This window comes from Bos taurus, chromosome 29, assembly GCF_002263795.3.
Source record: "Bos taurus isolate L1 Dominette 01449 registration number 42190680 breed Hereford chromosome 29, ARS-UCD2.0, whole genome shotgun sequence".
Taxonomy (NCBI): Eukaryota; Metazoa; Chordata; class Mammalia; order Artiodactyla; family Bovidae; genus Bos; species Bos taurus.
Window position 1 is genome coordinate 43,254,488 of NC_037356.1, and position 19,772 is coordinate 43,274,259.

Sequence of the window (19,772 nt, forward strand, 5' to 3'; positions counted from 1 at the left end):
TATAGCGGTGCACTGTGGTTGGGCTTTAGTGGGACCTGAACCTGAGAAACAGTGTTGGCGACGTTGAACTACAACGCAGAGGATCTCGGGAGGCCTGCACGGAGATCTGTGGGAGGCGACAGGACTCGGTGAGGACTGCGGCGGCCAGACGGGCGGGGGGAAGGTTCAGACCAGGGCGGGGAGGCGGGCCGAGAGGGGTTGGCCCCGCCTTCGCCAGCCTTGGCGTGCTGTCCCGCAGAATGGGGCGAGGGGCCGCCGCTGTCCACTGGATGCTGAGAGCCCGTCCTTTCCCCCCAGCCCACCTATGCCCGGCTACGAGCTGCCCGTGGGCACGTGCCTGGACATGTGTCCGGCCGCCGAGCGCGCACAGCGCGAAAAGGAGCGCCGCTTGCACCGCTTCGAGGTGGTGCCGGGGTGCCGCAGGGACAGGCCCCGAGCCGACCCGCAGCGCGCGGTGAAGGAGTACAGCCGGCCGGCCGCCGGGAAGAACCGGCCCCCGCCGAGTCAGCTTCGTCCGCCGTCCGTGCTGCTGGCCACCGTGCGCTACCTGGCTAGCGAGGTGGCCGAGCGCACCGACGCTTCCTGCGCGGAGGTGGCCAGCTTCGTGGCGGACCGGTTGCGCGCGGTGCGGCTGGACTTGGCCCTGCAAACCGCGAGCGACGTCGAGACGGCGTTGGTGCTGGAATCGGCTCTGGCTGTGCTGCTGGCCGTGGTGGCGCGGCTCGGACCCAACGCGACGCACGGGCCAGTGGACCCAATGTTGCTGCAAGCCCAGGTCCAGGAGAGCTTCGGTTCTCTGCGCCGCTGCTACGCGCTGGGCGCCGGTCCCCACCCCCGCCAGGCCACCTTCCAGGGCCTCTTTCTGCTGTATAACCTGGGTGAGTCAGGGTCCCCGCGGCAGAGCAGAGGCCGGGACAGTGGAGGCCAAGAAAGGAAGGAGAAGCTTTCAAACCTCACCACTAGCTCCCTCTCCATCCTAAATGTCTCCTTAATGTGTATCTCAGCCATTGCACAAGATCCACTGAGCCCCTACATGAACCTTCTGACCGGTCCCTTCCCTTCTCTGGGTCTCGGCTTTCTCATTATGAAAGTGGAGGGATAGAGTTGGAATGGGACAGTTGAACCTAGATAGTGAAGGCACTGGCACCCCACTCCAGTACTCTTGCCTGGAAAATCCCATGGACGGAGGAGCCTGGCAGGCTACAGTCCACGGGTCGCAGAGTCGGACACGACTGAGTGACTTCACCTTAAGGGGTAGGGAGGATTGGCTTTGCTTGGGATATGGCGTGGCCAGAGCAGGAGCTGGTGGAGGAGGAGTGAGTTGGGGGTGGGGGAAGGCCAGAGAAGGTGGTTGAAGATTCATGAAAGTGGGAGGGGGATGGGGAAACCTAAGGGGATGGGTTCCCCAGGTGGCACCAGTGGTAAAGAACCTGCCTGCCAATGTAAGAGATGTAAGAGACAGGGATTCTATCCCTGGGTTGGGAAGATCCCCTGGAGGAGGTCATGGCAACCCACTCCAGTATCCTCACCTGGAGAATCCCATGGACAGAGGAGCCTGGTGGGCTACAGTCCATGGGGTTGCCAAGAGTCAGACACCACTGAAAGGGGATAGCACGGAAGGCGGGCCTGCTCCCGGACTCAGCATCCTCATTCGCGCTTCTCGCCCCTCCAGGCTCGGTAGAGGCCCTCCACGAGATTCTGCGGCTGCCTGCAGCTCTGCGTTCCTGCCCGGCCCTGCGCACCGCCCTGGCAGTTGACTCCGCCTTCCGTGAAGGCAATGCTGCCCGCCTCTTTCGCCTGCTCAGGACGCTGCCCTACCTTCAGAGCTGCGCTGTGCAGTGCCACGTGGGCCGTGCCCGCCGGGGAGCCCTGGCCCGCCTTGCTCGTGCACTCAGCACCCCCAAGGGCCAGACCTTGCCCCTGGGCTTCATGGTCCACCTGCTGGCCCTGGATGGGCCCAACGAGGCACGGGACCTGTGCCAGGCCCACGGACTACCCTTAGATGGACAGGAGAGAGTGGTGTTCCTGAGGGGTCGTTACACTGAGGAGGGGCTGCCACCTGCCGGGACCTGCCAGATACTGGTGGGGAACAAACTTGGAGGGCGCACTCTGGAAGACGTGGCCATGGCAGAGGAGGAAGATGAGGCTGTGGACAGACCCACAACCGAGGTATGAAGAGGACTGTGTGGTCTCCCAGAGCCCCGAGACTGGGGCTGCACCACTCAGGTTTCTTTTTTCATGATTCCCGCACAGTACAAGGAACAAAAGCTCGGCTTGATTTATTTGGGGAGGGCAGGGAGGAGTTGAGACGTGCTGGGGCCGTGGGGGAAGAGGAACCCAAACTGGACTATGCCCTGTCCACCCTGGGCCTTAGTTTCCCTGCTGATCACTGGGGGGTGGCTCTGGTGTCTCTTAGTTGACATCTAAGGTTGGCATTACGCGTCCCATCTTCACTCATCTGCTACCAAGAGCAGTTGGTGGTTTTGTCATTCCCCTCATCCCTGTCTCCTGTTCACCCTCTGCCAACCAAGATCCAGCAAGAGGGAAATTTTCATCTGGGGCTTGTCACTCCCTTCAAGCGTCCACACTTGTGGGACCCCTCCGAAGTTTGAGAGGGTCCTGTGGTCGTGCCCTTTCCTAGCATGAAGGGAGATGGGGACATAGTCAAAGAAACCTGGAGGGGGAGTGAGTAGGATAGAGAGTAGGTGGGAGCTGAAGAATGAGGGCGGGGTCAGAGGTCAGCCACAGGCCTCAGGGTGGCTGCCGCGCCCTCCAGGGCTGCCACCACGATGCTGAGCTGTCTCTGCACCTCAGCCCAGGCTGCAGGTTCATGGCCTGTGTTCTTGGCCTGGGAATAGGCATTGGACAGGCCAGGGAACGTGGCCACAGAGCCGGTGCGGGGTGCCCAGAGCACATGGCTGAAGGGAGAAATGGGGGAGGATCAAGGTCATGCAGGGGCCAAGAATGAGCAGAGCTTCAGCCTGCAACAGCTCCTGTATACAGCTAGGGACAAATGCACCTCTCTGCTGGTAGTGGGAGGAGATGTAGGCTGTAGTCCCAGGGTGACCTTAACTGATTTGCCTCCCCCTCTTTGAGCCTCACTCCCCAGCCATCTCAAGGGACTGGGTTGTGCTCTAAAGGCCAGCAAAAGTGACATTCTCCTCCCTTGGATGGGTACCCACTGCCCAGCCTCATCTCACTGCACCTCCCAAGAGCTTTGGACAGGCTCACCTGTAGTAGCGTTCTTCTGGGAAGGCTTGTGAGTTCAGGAAAGTCCGTTCCAAGAGCATCAGCTGGTCATTGATCATCCGCACCTGCAGGGGACTGAGGGTGACAAGACCTTCTGGTCACCCTACAATCACCCAGCTGCCAGCCTGTATCCTGCCCTGGATGCTGCCCTCCCAGACACCTGCTTGCAACCCTTGCTTACTCGGGGGTGCCCTCTCGCAGTGTTGCTATGCGTTGGTTGAATGCCGTGGCTGCCCCCTCAAACCTCTCCACCGCAGTCACCAAAGGTCCTGTGGGAGAACAGCCAGCATCTTAGCCCTGGGGGCATAAGGCTCCCCATGCCTCAATATCGGGGTCTCCATACCGAGGCTGATGCCGTGCTGCTCCAATAGGACCCTGAGGTCCTCGGCAGCCTGCAGGAAGCTGCGGAGGGTCTCGCTGTAGTCACTGACGTTAAGGGGCAGGAAGAGGCTGTCACTGAGCCGGAGAAGCACGCTTCCCGCAGTCCGGGCCACGGCCTGATGGCTGCTGAAACCTGGCGGGGAGGGTGATGAGGCCAGGCTCAGCCTTCAGCCCTGCCTCCTCCCGCCGCAGGAGACCCCTTGCCCCCTTCCTCACCAGGGTCCAAAAATTTGTCCACGTAATCAAAGGTGTCAAAGGCTGTGTGGTAGGTGGGGTAGATCCGGGCTGAGGTCTTGCTCTGAGGAAACAAGACCCACGGTGACAGGCTTGGGATGAGAAGTGGAAGGAGGAGTTCAGTGTAGAGCCATTATCTCAAGTCAGTTGTCACCACACCTGTGAAGCAGGTTCTAGGTGTTCCCACCTTACAGAGGAGGAAATGGGCTCAGAGAGGTTAAGTAACCTTCCTGATGTCACACAACTAAGTCCAGAGCTGGGTCAGGTGCCAGCTTCCTGTTTCGCATGAAGGAGAAGAACCTGAGGCTTTGCAGTCAAACAGGAGGATTCACATCCCAGCTCCACCACTCAGGAGCAGAGTGGCCATGGAGGGGAGAAAGGGTATTTTGGAGCATCAAATAGGGAAACAGTCTGGCACTCTGCAGCCCTTATCTCATTTTACCCTCAAATCACCCATTTTATACTGTTTCTTAATGTACTCTGAGACAAACTTTTTTTCACATTTTAAGATCTCTGAAATCAGGATGCTTCTTACAGTCAGTGTCATCCTGCAATCAACTGACCGTGTATTTTTTCCCTTCTGAATAATGCATATCACAACAGTGCATCTTATACTCAGTGGTGTCTTAAATTTGATAAAATAATATAGATGAGGATGAACATGCTCAAGAGAGGTAAAGAAACTTGGTCGAGGTAGCACAACTACTGAGTGATGGATGCAGTTTGCACAGGAGCAGCCCGAGAGAGGAGGGGGCTAGTGGAGCAAAGTCCCGGGCTGGGGACTAAGGGGTGCCTGCTTACCCGGTCATAGGTGTAGGCGATGTCCATGGAGGAGATGCCCAAGAAGTGAATGAAAGGGGCATAATCGCTGCCAGCGCCCAGAGTCCCCACACTATGGGAAGGAATATGGTCAGGCTGCAGGGCGCTGGGCCAGCTCACCAGCCTGGGGTCACCAGCCTGGGGTCCCCATCCCGGTCCCGGGCTCACCTGGGGACAAGGCCGTACACGGAGCTGCTACGGTTGTAATATCGGATCCAGTTGTCATAGATGCTGAGACCGCTGGAGCCCGGTGCGGAGATCTGAGTGGAGGGGAATCTAGTCTGCCGCTGGCCCCTCCCCAGGTCCAACAACCAGGCAGGTCCTCCGCACCAGCCCGTGCGCAATCCTGCAGATCTTTCAAGGCCCTCCCCGCAGCCTCAGTCCCACCGCCCGCTCCTCTCCGAAGTATCAGCTCCGCCTACCCCGTGTAGCCCCGCCCCCGACAAGCCTCCTCCCACCCCGCTCCCAGCCCCTCCCCTTTCCACCTGTTTGGCCGCGGAGAAGACGACGCTTTGGATCGGGGGCGTGCCTTGCACCCTCAGGGTGGCATTGGCTGTGAGAGGATCCAAGGAAGACTCTATTCGGGCCCCGCCATATCGTGTCCCCGCTCCCCGAGTCAGCCCCGCCGCCCCTCATACCAAACACCGAGATGTCCACATTGATGTAGGCCACGGCGCGCTCCTGCAGCTTGCTGAAGAACTCCTGCAGGTGGACCCGACCACGTCAGCCCCGCGCGGCCCGCCCCGGGAATCCCCCCGAGTGCCCAGCTGCGGGGCTCACTCACCTCCGTGAATTCTGTGGAGCCGATGAGACCAAACTCCTCTGCCCCCCAGCTCGCAAACACGATTGATCTGCGGGGACGCCAGGTGCCTGGGGAGAAGGATAAAGTGCTGGAGGGCAAGATCCCCCAGATCTCGGGGTGGCTTAGGGGGAAGGTTGGGCATGTGGAGGGAGAGAGGGCTGGAACCCACAGGGCAGCTGGCCATTGGAGGTAGGTCTTGGCACCTCCCCGGCCAAACCTTCGCTGAGGCTTCGCCCTCTTTTTACCAGGGCCTCTCCTCTGCTGTGACACCTCAACTTTGGCCCCCACCCCCGACAACAATCTCCTTCAGTCCGGTGGTCCGTTCTGCCAGAATGCCCTGCCCCTCTTCTCTCTGGATCCCCTAACTCTCTTCCTGGCATCTTATGCAAAACCGGCCCCTACTCCTATTCATTTGGTGATGAAACACACATTGTCCTTAGAGCATTATCCATATTGAGCCAGTCCTTACAAGGTCTTGAGAGACAGACTCTCATTGTCTCCATTGACGAAATGGAGCCACAAAGAGGTTTAATGAGGTTTAAACCTTGCCCAGGGTTACACAGCTGGTAGGCAGCAGAGCCAGAGTTCAAATTCAGGATCTGGCTCCAGAATCCAGGGGCTTAACCAACGCCCCACTTCGCTCTCATAGCCTCCTGCAGGCTGGCTCCCATCTCCGCCTCATGCCCTCACTGCTCTTGCCACAGTCCTCAGTCACCTCCTGGAAGCCTCGGAGTCCTTGCTTGCCCCTCACCTCCTTCAGACTCCCCTCACCCTCCATGGCACTGTGTGCTCTGGGCTGTACTCCCATCTCTGGCTGCAACTCAGTCCCCTTTGATCATTTCTCATCTTTTTGTTTTAAATCAAAAAATTTTTAAGTATAAAATGATTATATGCTTGCAATGGAAAGTTCCCACGCTTTTTTCTGCCCAAAATGTATAACCTGAATCTAATCCGAGAAACCGAAATTGAGAGACAGTCAACAAACTAAATAATCAGGATAGGAAAGAAAGAACAGCTAAGAAACTATTACAGATGACCCATGCGATTACTACACAGGCAACCTGTGCTCCTGGATTGACTCTTGGACCAGAACATTCTTTTGCTCTAAATGTTAAAGGAAGGACTTCCCTGGTGGTCCAGTGGTTAAGAATCCATCTTCCAAGGGACACAAGTCCGATCCCTGGCCGGGAACTAAGATCTCACATACCTCAGTGTAACTAAGCCCTGTGCTGCACAACAAGAGAAGGCTGCACGTTGCAATCAGAGAAAGCCCTCAAGGGGCAGTGAAGACGCAGACCAGCCAAAATATAAATAACGTAATTTTTGAAAGTTATTGGAACAACTGGAAAAAATTTTAATTTTCTGATTCTGATCATTGTAGCATTGTTATGAAAGAAAATGTCCCTATTTTTAGGAAACACACAGCTCTGCCACCTGGTGCAGCCACTCTTTCCCACCTGGACCCCCACCCCCACCTGGAACTGCCACCTCCCTGAGCTCTGGCTTCCACCTGGAAAGCCCGGTAGATATTTTTCCTAATAGCATGTTTCACAGTTGTCTTTACAGTCAGAATTCTGGAGTTCTCTGGGGGGACGTCCAGTGCCTAGAGCTGGCCTGGCACACAGTAGGCATGGCTGAAGTGTTTGTAGAGTTAACGACTGTCTGTCCCCCTGCCTCAACCAAGCTGAGATTCCCCGTGGGCAGAGCCTGGGCACAGCTTTGCTCGCGACCACACCTGATCTCGCTTCACTGGAAGGGTGCAGAAGACTCTCAGAAGGTATTGCAAGAGTTCCCTGTACCGTACTGGGCTGCTTGAGAGAAGCCAGGGCTAGTGTCATGCATGTCTGTCCCGAGGGCCCTTAGGCTTGGGCACAGGAGAATGCAAGAGTGGAGGGGGTGTCAGCGCCCAAAATTCAGGGAGGACTGGGTTTAGGTGCCCTCTTGGGGAGCGAGTCCCTGGACCGAGGCAGGGCGGCCCGCTCACCCTTCTTCAGCAGAGTCCCCAGGACGCGGGAGAGCTCCAGGAGGACGGCAGTACCAGTGCTGGGGTCCACGGCCCCGTGAACCCAGCTGTCCCGGTGGTTTCCATATAGCACGTAGCGGTCTGGCAGGAGGAGCAGAGTCAGAAACTTCAGAGGAGCATGGGTGGGCGGGGCAGCCAGGCGGGGCCGAGGGGGCGTGGTCAGCGGCGCCCAGGGTTGGGCGGGGTCCTGGGGGCGCCGGGAGCCGTGAGGAGGCGCTCACCTGGCTCCACAGCCCCGCGGATGATCCCCAGGACATTGGAGGAGTTCCGCAGCTCCAGACGGTTGTGGACACTCACGTTCACCTGGCTGGAAGGGGACAGGAGTCTCGGCACCGCCCACTCCCCCTCCAAAATGCAGGAAAACCTGAGGCCCAGAGTCAGAAAGGAACCTGGAAAAGTCACCTGCTTGGAAATACCAGGAGAGACAGCGAGGCTAGAGCCCAGCTCTTCTGACTCCAATTCTCCTTTGTACTCACTCGGTTACTGGATACTTAGTGTATGTCAGCATCGTACCAGCTTTGGGCAATGGCTGAGACAGACATGGACCCCACCCTCGTCGGATCTCCCTCTCCTGGAGCAGCCAGACCCCAAGGAAGTGAGCAACTGCAGGCAGTGAGGGAGCTTGGGGGGACACTGACAAGGTGCCTGGTGGCAGGTGGGGTGTTAGGGCAGGCCAGGAATGGCAGAGCTTGGGGAAGAGTGTTCCATCAGCCGGAACAGCAAGTCCAGAGGCCCTGATTTGGGAAGGAGCTTGGTGCGTTCAAGAGAGAGGGTGGCTGAAGAACGGAGGTCCAAGGTGAGGTCGGGGGACTCCACAGAGCCTTGTGGAGCACACAACTGATTCACAGGCTTCCCCAGGACAAGACAGGTGTTTTGGAATCAAGGAGGGGTTGGGAAAGAGGAGAAAGGGAAGGGCCAGGCCTCGAAGTGAGCAGCGAGGAAGCCTAGGGTCAGGGAAGCATAACCGACTTCCCTGGTTGTCCAGTGGTCAAGAATCCGCTTTGCAATGCAAGGGAACCGATTTGATCCCTGGTCCAGGAAGATGCCATGTGCCGTGGAGCAGCTGAGTCTGTGAGCCACAACTACTGAGCCCACATCTACTAAAGCCCACGTGCCCGAAAGCCTGTGCTTGGCAACAAGACAAGCCACCACAATGAGAAGCTGGCACGCCACAGCTAGAGAGCAGCCCCTGATTGCTGCAATGAGAGAAAGTCTACGTGCAGCAACGAAGACCCAGCACGGCCAAAAATAAAAGAATAAATACATACATGAAAAAAAAAAAAAAAGAAAGTATAACAAGGGAAGAGAATGGGAGCGTTGGGGGAGGAGGGGGCTCCATCTTACCCGTCTTCTGGGAAGATACCATTCGACCGGAAGCCTGGCCCCAAATTGTAGTCACAGCCCAGTCCTCCCTGCCAGTCAGCCGGCGCTAAGTTTCCTCCAAGGTTACTGGGGAGGAGGGGGAGGCCCTTTAGAGCAAATATGGATGTGGGGTTGAAGTTGGGGGCAGGAGACCCCAGGGCACAAGCTCACCAGAGAAGGACTTGTGCATCCTCGAAGCCAATGGGCTGAATGGGAATTGGGGGAAATCCAGAGGCATTGTCAGAGTTTAGGCGGAAGGAGGAGGGCATAGCTGGAAGGTAAGGAGTCAAGGGGTCCCCAAAATACTCGAAGTAGGAGCCTCGCTCCACGCCCGAGGGAGGCAGGCACCAGGAGTGTGGGAAGGTCTCATTTGGCAAGCTCTTCCCGTCATTGATGTCTTTGGGGTCCGTGTACACTAGCACTCCAGCCACCCCGTACTTGGCAGCATTCACAGCCTGCAGGAAGCAGAGGAGGCTGTGTTTAGGGAAGGGAGGTGAAAGGGGGGCACATCTCACATTGCTCCTCTTCTTCCCTTCATCACTGTGGAAGCCAGTACAGGTCTGCCTTCCTCCCAGCAAGATGACTCTTACGCAAGTCATTTGTTGCAGTGCTGCTTGAGACAGCAGAAGACTGCTGAGTGTAGACAACGGCTCATCAGTGGGGCCGTTAGACTGAGGTACCCTGCAGAGGAGCAACATGCAGCTGTAAGAAGGAAGGAGAATGTGCTCCTACACCCCTATTCATACAAGCACTATTCATAGTAGCCAAAAGATAGAAACAACTCAACTCTCCGTCACTGATGTACAGATAAGCAAAACCCAGTATACAGCATGCAAACGTAAATTACTGTCTTAAAAAGGAGTGAAGCTCTGATACATCAATGAACCTCAAAACATTGTGCTAAGTGAAGGAAGCCAGACATGAAAAGGCAAATATTGCATGATTCCTCTTACGTGAGCTTCCTAGAATAGGCTAAGAAACTCAAATACAGGTTACTAGGGGCTGCAGAGGGAGAATAAGGGTGTTAAATGGGTACAGAGTTTCACTTGGAACCATGAAAGCAATCTGGAAATGGGTCGTAGTGATGGCTGCACGACACCGTGAATTTTTTTTTTTTTTGACACTGTGAATGTTCTTAATTGCAACGTACATTTAAAAAACAGTTCACTGGGCTTCCCTAGTGGCTCAGTGGTAAAGAATCTGCCTGCCAATGCAGAGGACACGGGTTCAGTCCTTGAACTAGGAAGATCACACATGCCTCAGAGAAACTAAGCCTGTGTGCCACATCTGTTGAGCCTGTGCCCTAAATCCCAGGAGCTGCAATAAGAGAAGCTACTGTAATGAGAAGCCGTACTCACTGCAACCAGAGAAAAGCCCTCACAGCAACCAAGGCCCATTAAAGAATGGTTAACATAGTAAAGTTTATGTTACATATATTTTAAGTCAATGAAAACAAAACAGTACATTAAAAAAGAAGATCAAGGACAGAGTTTATGTACCACTTGAGAATGATCTCCAGGATGACTTTTTGTTTGGTTGTTTGGTTTGGGGTTGGTTTTTTTTTTTTTTTTTTTTGCCAGGCTGAGTGGCTTTCGGTATCTTAGTTTCTCAACCAGGGATGGAACTTGGGCCCCCTGAAGTAGAAGCAAGGAGTCCTAACTGCTGGACCACCAGGGAATTTCTTCTAAGATATATTAATATGAAAAGAGCACAGTTCAGAACAGTGGGTATTGTACACTATTTTTATATAAAAAAAGAGAAAGAAGAATATACCTTCATATGTTCTTCTTCCCAAGGAAACTCTGGATCACATTCCATAAACAAACAAACAAAGCTACCTCTTTGGAGGGTAGCATTATGAGAAAACTTTTTTCATTCTATATGTTTTTTTAAAAACTGAGAGTTTCATTGTCTGTATCATTTTACCACACCTGTTTCCCTTTCCTTTCTTTTTTTTCCCCACCAGCTCTTATCAAGGGCACTTCTTTTATGTATGTATGTACATATGTATTTATTTTTACTTCTTTTAAAATTGTGATGAGAGGGCTTCTGGTTCAAAATGGTGGAGTAGGATATGCACTCATCTCCTCCTGTGAGAGCACCAAAATCACAACTATCTGTTGAACAACCATCAACAGGAGGACGCTGGAACCCATCAAAAAAAGATACCCTGCTTCCAAAGACAAAGATGCTGCAATGAAAGGGTAGGAGGGGCACAATCACGACTAAATCCAATCCCATACCCGCCGTGTGGGTGACCCACAAATGAGAACACAATATACCAAAGAAGTTCTCCCACTGTTGCGAAGGTTCTGAGCCCCACGTCAGGCTTCCCAGCCTGGGGATCTGACAAAGGGACTGGAAACCCCTAGGGAATCTGACCTTGAAGGCCAGCGGGATTTGATTATAGGAGTTCCACAGGACTGGGTGAAACAGACTCCAGTCTTGGAGGGCACAAACAAAATCTGTGGGCATCAAGACCCAGAGGAAAGGAGCAGTGACCCCACAGGAGACGGAACCACTTGTTAGTATTGCAGGGTCTCCTGTGGAGGCGATGGTCAGCAGGGGCTCACCAAGGGATGGGGACACTGTCAGGAGCACTCCTGGAAGGCCCCCCTTCATATAAGCTGTCTTGGAGGTTGCCATTAACCCTATCATAGAGCCCACAGGCCCCAGGGCTAGGTCCTCTTGGGCCAAACAACTAACAGAGAGGGAGTGCAACCCCACCCATTAGCAAATAATTGGATTAAAGCTTTACATGAATCAAGGCAAATTGGAAGTGGTCAAACAAGAGATGGTAAGAGTGAATGTCAACATTCTAAGAATCAGCGAACTGAAATGGACTGGAATGGGTGAATTTAATTCAGATGACCATTATATCTACTACTGCGGGCAGGAATCCTTCAGAAGAAATGGAATAGCCATCATGGTCAACAAAAGAGTCCGAAATGCAGTACTTGGATGCAATCTCAAAAATGACAGAATGATCTCTGTTCGTTTCCAAGGCAAACCATTCAATATCACAGTAATCCAAGTCTATGCCCCAACCAGTAATGCTGAAGAAGCTGAAGTTGAACAGTTCCATGAAGACTTACAAGACCTTTTAGAACTAACACCCAAAAAAGATGTCCTTTTCATGATAGGGGACTGGAATGCAAAAGTAGGAAGTCAAGAAACACCTGGAGTAACAGGCAAATTTGGCCTTGGAATACGGAATGAAGCAGGGCAAAGACTAATAGAGTTTGGCCAAGAAAATGCACTGGTCATAACAAACACCCTCTTCCAACAACACAAGAGAAGACTCTACACATGGACATCACCAGATGGTCAACACCGAAATCAGGTTGATTATATTCTTTGCAGCCAAAGATGGAGAAGCTCTAAACAGTCAGCAAAAACAAGACCGGGAGCTGACTGTGGCTCAGACCATGAACTCCTTATTGCCAAATTCAGACTTAAATTGAAGAAAGGAGAGAAAACCACTAGACCATTCAGGTATGACCTAAATCAAATCCCTTATGATTATACAGTGGAAGTGAGAAATAGATTTAAGGGCCTAGATCTGATAGATAGAGTGCCTGATGAACTATGGAATGAGGTTTGTGATATTGTACAGGAGACAGGGATCAAGACCATCCCCATGGAAAAGAAATGCAAAAAAGCAAAACGGCTGTCTGGGGAGGCCTTACAAATAGCTATGAAAAGAAGAGAAGTGAAAAGCAAAGGAGAAAAGGAAAGATATAAACATCTGAATGCAGAGTTCCAAAGAATAGCAAGATGAGATAAGAAAGCCTTCTTCACGATCAATGCAGAGAAATAGAGGAAAACAACAGAATGGGAAGACTAGAGATCTCTTCAAGAAAATCAGAGATACTAAAGGAACATTTCATGCAAAGATGGGCTTGATAAAGGACAGAAATGGTATGGACCTAACAGAAGCAGAAGATATTAAGAAGAGATGGCAAGAATACACAGAAGAACTGTACAAAAAAAGATCTTCACAACCCAGATAATCATGATGGTGTGATCACTGACCTACAGCCAGACATCCTGGAATGTGAAGTCAAGTGGGCCTTAGAAAGCATCACTACGATCAAAGCTAGTGGAGGTGATAGAATTCCAGTTGAGCTATTCCAAATCCTGAAAGATGATGCTGTGAAAGTGCTGCACTCAATATGCCAGCAAATCTGGAAAACTCAGCAGTGGCCACAGGACTAGAAAAGGTCAGTTTTCATTTCAATCCCAAAGAAAGGTAATGCCAAAGAATGCTCAAACTACCGCACAATTGCACTCATCTCACACACTAGTAAAGTAATGCTCAAAATTCTCCAAGCCAGGCTTCAACAATAGGTGAACCGTGAACTTCCAGATGTTCAAGCTGGTTTTAGAAAAGGCAGAGGAACCAGAGATCAAATTGCCAACATCCGCTGGATCATGGAAAAAGCAAGAGAGTTCCAGAAAATCATCTATTTCTGCTTTATTGACTATGCCAAAGCCTTTGACTGTGTGGATCACAATAAACTGTGGAAAATTCTGACAGAGATGGGAATACCAGACCACCTGACCTGCCTGTTGAGAAATTTATATGCAGGTCAGGAAGCAACAGTTAGAACTGGACATGGAACAACAGACTGGTTCCAAACAGGAAAAGGAGGACGTCAAGGCTGTATATTGTCACCCTGCTTATTTAACTTCTATGCAGAGTACATCATGAGAAACGCTGGGCTGGAAGAAACACAAGCTGGAATCAAGATTGCTGGGAGAAATATCAATAACCTCAGATATGCAGATGACACCACCCTTATGGCAGAAAGTGAAGAGGAACTCAAAAGCCTCTTGATGAAAGTGAAAGTTGAGAGTGAAAAAGTTGGCTTAAAGCTCAACATTCAGAAAACAAAGATCATGGCATCTGGTCCCATCACTGCATGGGAAATAGATGGGGAAACAGTGTCAGACTTTATTTTTCTGGGCTCCAAAATCACTGCAGATGGTGACTGCGGCCATGAAATGAAAAGACACTTACTCCTTGGAAGGAAAGTTATGACCAACCTAGATAGCATATTCAGAAGCAGAGACATTACTTTGCCAACAAAGGTCCGTCTAGTCAAGGCTATGGTTTTTCCTGTGGTCATGTATGGATGTGAGAGTTGGACTGTGAAGAAGGCTGAGTGCCAAAGAATTGATGCTTTTGAACTGTGGTGTTGGAGAAGACTCTTGAGAGTCCCTTGGACTGCAAGGAGATCCAACCAGTCCATTCTGAAGGAGATCAGCCCTGGGATTTCTTTGGAAGGAATGATGCTGAAGCTGAAACTCCAGTACTTTGGCCACCTCATGTGAAGAGTTGACTCATTGGAAAAGACTCTGATGCTGGGAGGGATTGGGGGCAGGAGGAGAAGGGGACGACAGAGGATGAGATGGCTGGATGGCATCACTGACTCAATGGACGTGAGTCTGAGTGAACTCTGGGAGTTGGTGTTGGATAGAGAGGCCTGGCGTGCTGCGATTCATGGGGTCGCAAAGAGTCAGACACGACTGAGCGACTGATATGATCTGAAAGCTTTACTGAGCACAGCCCTGCCCATCAGAGCAAGACTCAGTCCTTCTCATAAGGAAGCTTACACAAAACTCTTAGCCTCTTCCATCAGAGGGCAGACAAAAGAAGCTAGAAGAACCAGAATTGGTTAGAACAAAAACCACATTTTAGAAAGTTAATCAAGATGAAAAAACAGAAAGTTACATCCCAGATGAAGGGACAAGATAAAGCTCCAGAAAAACAATTAAATTAAGTGGAGTTAGGTAACCTTCCAGAAAAAGAATTCAGAATAATGATAGTGAAGATGATCCAGGATCTTGGGAAAATGGAGAAGATGCAAGAAACTAGAAGAACGAAAGAACAAAGAAACAGAGATGAATAATACACTAGAAAGAATCAATAGCAGAATAATTGAGGCAGAAGAACAGATAAATGACCTGGAGGATAGAATATGGAAATCACTGCCAGAGAATAGAATATAGAAAAAAGAATGAAAAAAAAAAAAAAAAGAAAACAGCCTAAGAGACCTCTGGGATAACATTAAAGGCACCAACAATTGTATTATAGGGGTCCCAGAAAGAGAAGAAAGAAAGAAAAGACCTGAGAAAATATCTGAAAACTTCCCTAACATGGGAAAGGAAATAGTCAACCAAGTCCAGGAAGCACAGAGAGTGCCAGGCAGGATAAATCCAAGGAGGAACACACTGAACCACATAGTAATCAAGCTGACAAAAATTAAAGACAAAGATAAAATATTAAAAGCAACAAGGAAGGAACTTCTCTGGTGGTTCAGGGGCTAGGACCCCTCGCTCCCAATGCAGGGGGCCCAGGTTAGACCCCTGGTGAGGGAACAAAGATCCCATATGCCACAACTAAGAGTGTGCACACGGAAACTAAAGACCCCATAGACTGCAATGAAGACTGAAGATCTCATGTGCTGCAACTAAGACCTGGGGCAGCCAAATAAATAAATATTATATATATATTTTTAAAAAGCAACAAGGGGAAATTGATAAATAACATACATGGGAACTCCCATCAGGTTATCAGCTGATATCTCAACAGAAACTCTACAAGCCAGAAGGGAATGGCATGATACATTTAAAGTGATGAAAGGGAAGAACCTACAACCAAGAATACCATATTCACCAAGACTCTCATTCATATTGTTGGAGAAGTCAAAAGCTTTCCAGACAAGCAAGAGTTAAGATAATTCAGCACCACCAAACCAGCTTTACAACAAATGCTAAAGAAACTTCTCTAGGTAGGAAACACAACAGATGGAAAAGATCAACACAAAATAAACCCAAGACAATTAAGACAATGGTAATAGGATCATGCATGTCAGTAATAACCTTAAATGTAAATGGATTAAATGCACCAACCAAGAGATATAGACTGGCTGGGTGGCATACTTGTGCATGTACGCACTTCCACTTACCACATCACTCTGCTTGACCCCCCAAATTGTATGTAATTATTTTATATTGTTAGAAAGTTAGAAAGTTAAGTCACTCAGTTGTGTCCGACTCTTTGCGACCCCATGGACTGTAGCCCACCAGGTTCCTCTGTCCATGGGATTCTCCAGGCAAGAATACTGGAGTGGGTTGCCATTTCTTTCTCCAGAGGATCCTCCCAACCCAGGGATTGAACCCAGGTCTCCCACATTGCAGGCAGATGCTTTATATTGTTAGGTTAATCATATTCTCATTATGGCTTGCAATTATAATCTTTTATTTTTTTCTAGCTATTGATTCTGAAAACTGATAAATATGCTTTACTATTATTGTAGAAAAAACTGTGATGAATACACATAACATAAAATTTAGTATCTAAGTGTACAGTTCAGGGACTAGATCCCACATGCCACAACTGAGTTCACATTCTGCAGCTAAAGAGTACCGAGTGCCACAACTAAGACCCAGGACAGCCAAACAAATAAATATTAAGGAAAAAAAAAAGTACAGTTCAGTGGCATTAAGCACATTTCTATTACTGTGCTACCATCACCTCCATTTATCTCCAGAACGCTCTTCATTTTGCAAATTTGAAGCTCTTAACCCCCTAAACACTAATTCCCTAGCCCCATCTCTTGTTATATACCTTTTAATATTTAAAATAAGTAAGTAAATAAACATTTAAAAACCATAGACAGGGCTTCCCTAGTAGTCCAGTGGTTAAGAATTTGCCTTGCAATGCAGGGGACATTGGTCTGGAAGATTCCACATGCAGCAGGGCAAGTAAGCCCTTAAGCCACAACTGTGGAGCCATGCATTGAAACCACTGAAGCTCAAGTGCCCTGGGGCTGGTGCTAGACAACGGGAGAAGTCACCTGCACCACAATGGAGAATAGCCTCCCACCCTGCTCCCGCAACTAGGGAAAGCCAGCACCAAGCAACCATGACCCAGTGCAGCTAAAAAAAAATAAATAAAATAATAATAAATAGCAATAGGCATGGAATCCTCCGTCAAAATTCTGTATTGAAATGAAGCAAACTGGTGGGTGGGAGGGGACAATAGGAGGGATTTAAGTCAAATATTCAGGAGAATTTCACAGGAGATATTCACAGGAGGACTTAGACTTCCAGAATATGAAAGCTGAAAAATTTCCCCAATTCCTTTATTTCCCAAGGCTCAGGGATGTTGGGGGAGGCACCCATGGTTACATAGCACAGAAGTATTCTTTGGGCCTACCCATGGACTAGAACCTGGGTGGGCGGAGTCCCACAGCAGCCATCGTGGGTGGAAGGAGGAATCACCCCCTTCTTCTGCCCCAAGCCCAGGGCTTGGTGCCCCACTCAGCACTGCTCATCCCCTTCCCCTCACTCCTCCTGCCTGCTGCCGGCCCCTCTCCCCACCCAGCCCCTTGCACTGAGGGCTGCTGCTTACCTTAGCCCCGCGCCCTACACCCCCATAGCGGGTCAAGACGATGCTATCTTGGAGTTTGACTCCCTTGTTCTGCAGTTCCTTGAAGTCTTCTTCCGAGCCCTGGTTGGCATAGACGAGCGGGCCCTACTCCCAAGAGAAGGTGACTTGAAGCCAGGCCCAGGAAAGAGAGAGAAAGGCTGAATGGCAGGATGAAGGGTTTAGATCCCGCCCCCCTACCCTACCCAGAGCTTCTCAGCTCCCCAAGACCAAGTCACACCTGGTTTTCTCTGTGCTCTGTGTCCAGGTACCCTGTATCAGGCCAGGCCTGGAGCAGGGCCCGTTAGTGTTTGTTGAATGACTAAGCGATGGGCAAAAGGAGTAGTAATGGAGTGTGGAAGCGAGTACATTCTGGGTGGGGGCTGCGCCCCAGTTGAGGCATTTCTCAACAGCCCCTGGGGTCAGGATGGGAGCAGCTGAGGTGGGAACAAGGGGGAATTGGGCCAGCAGTGGGGAGGGGGCATCCCAGGCCCACCTGCGGGGTTCCGGGGGGAGCATAGGCAGCATAGGGCGGCACCACGTTGGGGCCCCCCTGCTCCCCAGTCAGGTTCTCTTCACTGTGTCGGCAGGAGAAGAGGATGGCCCCAGTGGAGTTCACTGTTGAGAGAGGGCTGTGTCGGAGCCGGGCCCGGCGGCTGCCCCAGCCCACAGGCATCCCGGAGCCAGGGCCGGAACTCACCCACAGCCACACGGTTGGGCTGCTCCCCGCTGGGGAAGGACAGCAGCACCTCATACTCAGTGGTCCTGGCTGAGTCCAGGCCTGACTCCGGGTCCTGCCAGCGCTGCAGCAGCAGCTGCACCAGCGCCTCATCCCGGGGGGTGGTGGCCAGATGTGGCTCCTTGGAGAGTTCTCTGCAGGGTGGGCGAGAGAGGGGTGGGTCCAGGGTCAGGGAGGGGCCTCTGGCACACGGGAGAGGTGCAAAGGCAGGCCTCTCACCTAAGGTTCTCCCGGATCCTGTTGGCATCTAGCTGTTCTATGACGGTCTCGAGGATCTTCAGGTCCAGGTCCTGGGAGGCTGAGGCACTGGGGGCTGGTGAGTCAGCCCCCTTGGGGATGGCAAAGTGACCCACAATGATCCCCAGCCCCAAGAGGGCAGCGGCCCCCACCACCCCTCCCAGCACCTTTACCCACTGCATCCTGTGGAATCTTGGCCAGCTCGGTGGCCTCCTTATAGATGGGACCTCAGACCTAGTTAACTATTATCTAATGGGCAGCCCTGCCCTTTGGTCACTAGCTGGCAGAGAAAGGAGGGGACGTCCCAAGGAAGGGCCAGGAGCTCCTTACATCCACCTCTATTTCTGCAACATTGACTTGGAAGAGACCCCCGAGGGGCAGCAGATCCACGCGTGGACGCTGAGGCTTGGAGATGGGCAAAGTCTCACCCACTGTCTGCCAGTAAAAGAGGCCAGGCCAGGACTAGAACTCAGAGCCCCTGTATCCAGAGCAGGGCTGGCCCTACTGCTCGCCATCCCGGCCTCTGGTTCCTCGGTGTCACTTGATCTCTAGCCCATCCAGCCCTGGCTCCTTGAGTAGGTTTTAAGTTCAAATCCCATCCTTTGCTAGACATTAGCTGTATGACCTTAGACAATTCACTTAGTGTCTCTGAGCCCATTTTCTTAGCTGTAAAAATGAGATAATAGAACAAATTTCACAGAACTGGGGTGCTGTTTTTATTAAACAAGGCCACATCTGTAAAAATGTCTAGCCTGGTTTTAGACCCATAGTGGGAACTCAGTGTATTTTAGCCACTTCTGCCTCATGTGAACCCCCTAAAAATGCTAAGCCTAGAGCTAAGGGAAGAAGAGAGACCCAGAACTCTCTGTATCTATCCCGCAGGGACCTAAGCTTACGGAAGGAAGTGGGACCCTTAAAATGAAAACTGTTCTAGAGGATGGAGCTGGGGAAGCCCACACTTTCTTGATAAGGTGACCTCCTCCTCATCATCATCCCCTGACTCTATCAGGAATCCATCCATCTGTTCATGCACCCACCCCCACATTTATTCACCCATTCTCCCATCCACCCATCCTCTGCCCTCCCCTCCATCCATCCATTCATTTATTCATTCCTTCAGGAATCCATCCATCTGTTCATGCACCCACCCCCCACATTTATTCACCCATTCTCCCATCCACCCATCCTCTGCCCTCCCCTCCATCCATCCATTCATTTATTCATTCCTTCACTCTAACTGCCAGCATATTTCATTTATTCAGCCCTATGCCAGACCCATGCCAGGCTCTGGGGAAGCCAAAGTGCCCAGGAACTCAGGTCCAGCAGAGGAGCCAGACAGGCTTTGTGTTGAACCATGTGGTGAGCACCCCTATAGAGGGGAGGACCAGCGTGCTCCCAGTGGAATGAATGACAAATTCTGTCCAGAAGGGAACATTTGAGGGGATCTTCCAATGATAAGATAGTATTTGGCATGCAGAAAAGGCAAGGG

The 19,772-nt window shown here is 51.4% G+C and overlaps 2 protein-coding genes across 3 annotated transcripts; one reads left to right on the plus strand and one right to left on the minus strand.

The window, feature by feature from the left end:
* The first annotated feature begins 41 nt into the window (after window positions 1–41).
* On the plus strand, window positions 42–2,497 carry SAC3D1 (SAC3 domain containing 1). Of its 2 annotated transcripts, NM_001304283.1 has the most exons (3): window positions 42–128; window positions 298–878; window positions 1,673–2,497. In NM_001304283.1, the coding sequence occupies exons 2-3, from the start codon at window positions 305–307 to the stop codon at window positions 2,173–2,175; spliced, it is 1,077 nt and encodes a 358-aa protein (NP_001291212.1). In that variant the 5' UTR covers window positions 42–128; window positions 298–304; the 3' UTR covers window positions 2,176–2,497. The 2 variants fall into 2 exon arrangements, with proteins under 2 accessions (NP_001291212.1, XP_059738796.1); XM_059882813.1 differs by lacking the exon at window positions 42–128 and having other exon boundaries at window positions 137–878; window positions 1,673–2,267.
* On the minus strand, window positions 2,263–18,470 carry NAALADL1 (N-acetylated alpha-linked acidic dipeptidase like 1). The gene is given in 18 exon segments (NM_001100308.1): window positions 2,263–2,918; window positions 3,232–3,324; window positions 3,431–3,518; window positions 3,593–3,763; window positions 3,847–3,928; window positions 4,666–4,756; window positions 4,852–4,943; window positions 5,169–5,236; window positions 5,322–5,385; window positions 5,468–5,553; window positions 7,470–7,589; window positions 7,730–7,815; window positions 8,853–8,957; window positions 9,042–9,325; window positions 17,293–17,415; window positions 17,804–17,925; window positions 18,008–18,180; window positions 18,266–18,470. Coding segments are annotated over 18 exon segments (2,235 nt in total). The 5' UTR covers window positions 18,466–18,470; the 3' UTR covers window positions 2,263–2,731.
* Between the last annotated feature and the right edge of the window lie 1,302 nt (window positions 18,471–19,772).